This window comes from Pinus tabuliformis, chromosome X (genome assembly GCF_031772625.1).
Source record: "Pinus tabuliformis cultivar Carrire ecotype Pingquan chromosome X, CPIR1, whole genome shotgun sequence".
NCBI classification, from domain to species: domain Eukaryota; kingdom Viridiplantae; phylum Streptophyta; class Pinopsida; order Pinales; family Pinaceae; genus Pinus; species Pinus tabuliformis.
The window spans coordinates 302,501,010-302,506,151 of record NC_142308.1 but is presented as its reverse complement, the minus strand read 5'-3'; the positions used below and the strand labels follow the sequence as shown (position 1 = coordinate 302,506,151).

The 5,142-nt window shown below is 31.0% G+C and overlaps 1 protein-coding gene across 1 annotated transcript; it reads left to right on the top strand.

Annotated features, from left to right (window-relative positions):
* Positions 1-2,638: 2,638 nt before the first annotated feature.
* On the top strand, positions 2,639-4,325 carry LOC149139623 (uncharacterized). The gene is made up of 3 exons (XM_089449764.1): positions 2,639-2,870; positions 3,046-3,111; positions 3,243-4,325. Exons 1-3 carry the CDS (start codon positions 2,670-2,672, stop codon positions 3,711-3,713), a joined length of 738 nt encoding a protein of 245 aa, XP_089305890.1. The 5' UTR covers positions 2,639-2,669; the 3' UTR covers positions 3,714-4,325.
* Positions 4,326-5,142: the final 817 nt, after the last annotated feature.

The following is a 5,142-nucleotide window of genomic DNA, read 5'->3' as shown; positions in this document are numbered from 1 at the left end:
TCTATAACACAAAATTCTATTTACAAGTTTAAAGTTTAATTTTTAAAGATTCTTAAGTTTTGTCTTTAATTTTTTTTATTATTTTCTATGTTGTGGGTGTGTCAAAATATGTCCATGAAACCAATTAGAGTTTCATTACAATTCTCAAGGTAATGGGCATGTATGGCACATGTAACAGTAAAAATTAGCACATAATATGTTGCATAGTGGATATAAACGTTGAAGTATGCACGAAGACAATTGAATTGAATATGTGTGTCCATTTTATCAAGCACAAAAAATTGCAATAGATGGGTACACACATTAGAGCATGCTTGTGAACTAGAAAACTTAGTCCACATGAAATTTTTTACATCAAATAATATTGACCTCTTAAGACTCTAACCTTTAACCCTATAAGAAATGTTGCATGCCATGATGTTAGTTTGCAAGTGTTGGCCTAATTGGACGAGACCTACATGGAAAATAATCTTTTTCCAACACATGTGATGATATGTACTAGATACATGTGTAGTTTTGTTTGAATTAATATGTATGCATGAATATACATAGACATTTTTCATATCCAATGTTACATTACAAGGTTCTTACTTCTTGTAAGCTATGACCTCGTGTGTATTTACACCTAGAAATTTGTAGCAAGTAGAGCTTTTATTCACAACCTTAATGTATTAAGCAATACATATGGAAACGTGCAGATTTGCAAATTTTAAAGAGAGAATAAATTTTAAACTCCAAAAGAGAGATTTTGAATAGTGCTTAGTGTTGCTCCTTGTTGTTTACATGCTTTGATGTAACAACATATAACATGGATTGCAAGCACAACCCAAACTAGAAGAGAAGACTTAGAAATTGAAAGTAAGTGAAGTATACTCCAATTTTACTTAAATTTATAAAGTCAATTGAGCTAACTCCAATGTGATATAAATTTATAAAGTTAATGAAGTGTAATCTAATCTTACATAAATTTATAACTAATTTTTCAAAGCCTCATTATCAGATAAGTTATTTATAAAATTATTTTAATACATCTTGTTATTGTATTATTACAAAAAAATATGGCTACTAAAATAATTTTTTTTTTAAATATTTATTATAATAATAAATAATAATGTTTTGAAATTATTATTAAATAAGATATTAAATTAGTAGAAGAGATTTATTTATATTTTAATACTTAAAAGATAAAAATAAAAAATTACTGAAATTTTAAAAAGTTTACTTACTTTATTTATGTTTTAACTTTCCAAGGAAAAAAAATAAAAATAAATTTTTTTATTCTTTTTCTATTTTAAACTATATTTAATATTTTCAATTTAAATACATTTTGAATCATATCTACTTTATTATAAATACATTAATTTCATAACAATTAACATAAATTGCTGGATTCAATGCTTTTAAATCTAATTATTAAAATTTTAGCCTTTCAAAATAAAATATTCATATCTTTAATATATTTTAAATATATTTAATATTTAAAATTTAAAATTTTCTATAAAACATATCTACCTTATTATAAATATATTAATTTCATAATAATTAACATAAATGGTTGGTTTCAATGCTTTTAAATTTAATTATTAAAATTTTAGCCTTTCAAAATAAAATATTCATATCTTTAATATATTTTAAATATATTTAATATTTTAAATTTTAAATTTTCTATGAAACATATCTACTTTATAATAAATATATTAATTTCATAACAATTAATATATATTATTTGTTTTCAACACTTTTAAATTTGATTATTAAAATTTTATTGTACATTATAAAATATAATTTAATAAATTTTTATATGCTATAATTTTTTGTCTTATTTTTCTAACTATTTGAACAATCACACTTTTTATATGCTATAATTTTTTGTCTTATTTTTCTAACTATTTGAACAATCACACCATTATTCTAGAAATTTAAAATGTAAAATAACTTTATATAAATACCACATTACTACATTAAAATAACCAAATACCCCTCAATCCAATCATTCTCAAAAGTCCATCAGTCTCAAAAATTGAGAGTAAGGATAGTGCAGTTATTCGATTTAAAGTATATACAATATTTTTAGTTCTCAATCCGATCAGTCTCAAAAAAGTATATACAATATTTTTAGATCTCAATCCGATCAGTCTCAAAAGTCCATCAGTCTCAAAAATTGAGTAAGGATAGTACAGTTATACAATATTTTTAGATCTCAATCCGATCAGTCTCAAAAGTCCATCAGTCTCAAAAATTGAGTAAGGATACTACAGTTATTCGATTTAAAGTATATATAATATTTTTAGTTTTCAATTCCTAATGTACTTGATCATAATTATATTCATCAAATTTATTAATATAAATTTCTTGTTTTCAATGGTGGTCCCGTTATGCTGAGTTGCACCTGCAAGTATGATTAAGTTTGGCCCCTTACCTCCACTTACCCTGCATTATAATCCTTATCATCAACGTGGACTCTTAAAATTCATACGACCAATGTGGGATCTTTATTTTCACTACAGTCAAACTATTTGCCGTGGGGGAGATGGCATAATGCGTCCAAGCGATGGATCCACGTGCTTTAAACACGTGCCAGATCGCTTTTGTCGCGCCAATGATAGTCACCAATGCAGCACACACCCTATAAACAGATCCAGCGTACCACAGATCATCCAAGAACGAAAATGATGACTCCCCCTTCCTCCTGTAACCAGCCGCAGCAGACCCAATCGCAAAGCAGAATGTGGATTTCATTTGCGATATACGAGCCTCAACATGGCTGCGACATTCAGGACGCGGTTACCCACATGGCCAGAGTGGCCGCTCTGCTAGAAAAAGGAAACAACATTGACGTCGCCATTCTGAAGAGCCTCGAGCAATCATGGGTATGTGTATGCGAACAAAAAATTTGATCTAGCATTCTAAGAAGGTTTACGTATGAAGAGATTTGATACCATTTAACCTTTGGTAGATTTAGATGAATTTATATTAATGTTTTCAGTTTTTCTAGTTTTCAGATCAGAGACGGCCTTCTACTAATTTATTATACTGTATGTGCAGGTTGCTTTGTTTGCCGTCTCGAAAGGGGAATCCAGTGCCAATGGGCTTGGGTTGAATCTACCTCAGGTAATTTTTTTAGATTAATTTTAGATTTCTGAAATCTCCAATCAACCTTAGTTTAACAGTTTATAAGTTTAGCATTTTATTGGATGAGGAAAAATCTAGGCCCTGACTAATTGATTTGTTATGATAATCAGGCAGCAGTATTCACAAAGGGGATGACCAGCCCAGTCAAAATAGTGGACTCCGGTTGGTTCCGGTTGACTTCACGGGAAATAAGCAGAGGGGTTCCCTTTGCTCAGTTATCCCTGGGAGACATTGTTAGCCTCAGAAGAATCTACACGGCAAGCTCGAAGATACAGGATATGATTTCGTACAGCTGCCTGGCCATACTCAAGTCCTACTTCGTTCGGCTGAAGGGTATATTATCTTCCTCCTTCTATGAGTCTCTGGACGGGAAGCAGATAATAGGGTTAGGAGTGTGGGATAGCGTTGAATCCGCGTCTGTTCTGGTAAATAATGATGATAATCCCAACGTGAACCCTTGGATCGTGTTTTGGAAAAGCCTGGGGGCTAAAAAGCTCAAATACGATGTCTGCCAGGTTGCCTATGTTACATTCCGAGATCCCTGCAACCTCCAGAATTCCAGGCCGGGGTTTCAAATATAAAGTCAATGAAACAAAAAACCATTATATTTCACAGCTGCAATCTTTCACAGATGGAAGGATGGATGGTTAGTGTTTTCTACATAATTTTGAGGTTTAAGATATAGAAAAAAAATCAAGATGGTCAATCAGAAGTATCGAGCAGAGGTCCATTGCGTGTTATACACGTTCAAGTCGTTCGGAAATAGGATGGCCCAGCCGCTAGCTTGTCAATTTCAGACATCGTGAGTCTGACTGCAAGACAAATCCAGTATACCACAAAATACCAGAACCCAATGTACTTTTAGCAGAGTGAGAAACATCTGTATAATTATGTGCGCTCCCATTTCAACAATTTGTCATCATCCCATCTCATTAGGAAGACTGTGTTCCTCCTCATTTCAAATTTTCCATCGACATATTTAAATGAAATGGGCCCGTTGTCAAATGTGAACAAGACACCGTAAGTTTTTCACAGCTCAAATCATAAAAAATTAAAATATGAGAATCCACGTCATTTGAACATGATAGTTCCAAATATTGGAAGTCTATGTTCCTCCTCATTTCAAATTTTCCATCGACATATGTGAATGGAATGGGCTTGTTGTCAAATGTCAACCAGTAATCTGACCATGAATTTGAGCATGATAGTTCCAAATATTGCATGTTGGAAATTGGATTTATTTACAAAATACACTTTATCATTTACATTATCATTCAATTCTTTAGAAAATATTTTTAGAAATTCATAACGCAAGTAGCCTAATGTTAATCAATAGGGCATCTCTTTAAGACTCAAACTAAGTTTTCAATAAATATTCGTTTATGTCAATATTTTAATGAGAAAAAAACAAAATGAGTTGATTTAGAGGCTTTACCTTTGTCTTTCTTGTGTTCCTACTTCTCTTTAATCTTATCCCATGAGATTTTGCATGTTTTTGCTTAATACTAATTCTTACTACAATAAACATAGTAGAAATTAGACATTTGGCTTTGATTTTTCTACCCGCTACCTCTAAAATTCTTCTTTTTGTTCACTTCTCACTGCAATATGCTCTAGAGGAATCATGTGATTGATTCTTTTATTTTTTAGGAAGGAAAACAATTCTTCTAGTGGATTGAGTTGTCTTCTTCGAAGAATCTTACATTCTACACTTTTCTCCAACAAGGAGTTAATTAAACCAAGAGATCTTAGTTGTCCACTAGCTTGAAGTGACTCAAGATAGTAGGACCATGGGGGGTAGAGTGCCTCAATGAAGAATATGAGAGAAATGTCTATATTCACACCAATGGCATCAACATTTACTTTTGGAAGATAAAGCTATGATATCATTATCTCTCATTTCAAGGATGAAGAGTTTCATCAACAAATGAATTAGCTTCATTTATGAAATTTGAACATAAATCATATACAGATTTCAACTTCTTCAAATGAGTCCAATTTTTTTTAATA

Excerpts from the sequence above, each read along its gene's own strand:
- LOC149139623 (XM_089449764.1), top strand. The coding sequence starts at position 2,670 with ATGATGACTCCCCCTTCCTCCTGTAACCAGCCGCAGCAGACCCAATCG. Across the intron at positions 2,871-3,045 it reads AGAGCCTCGAGCAATCATGG|GTTGCTTTGTTTGCCGTCTC; the intron begins GTATGTGTATGC and ends CTGTATGTGCAG. Across the intron at positions 3,112-3,242 it reads TTGGGTTGAATCTACCTCAG|GCAGCAGTATTCACAAAGGG; the intron begins GTAATTTTTTTA and ends TATGATAATCAG.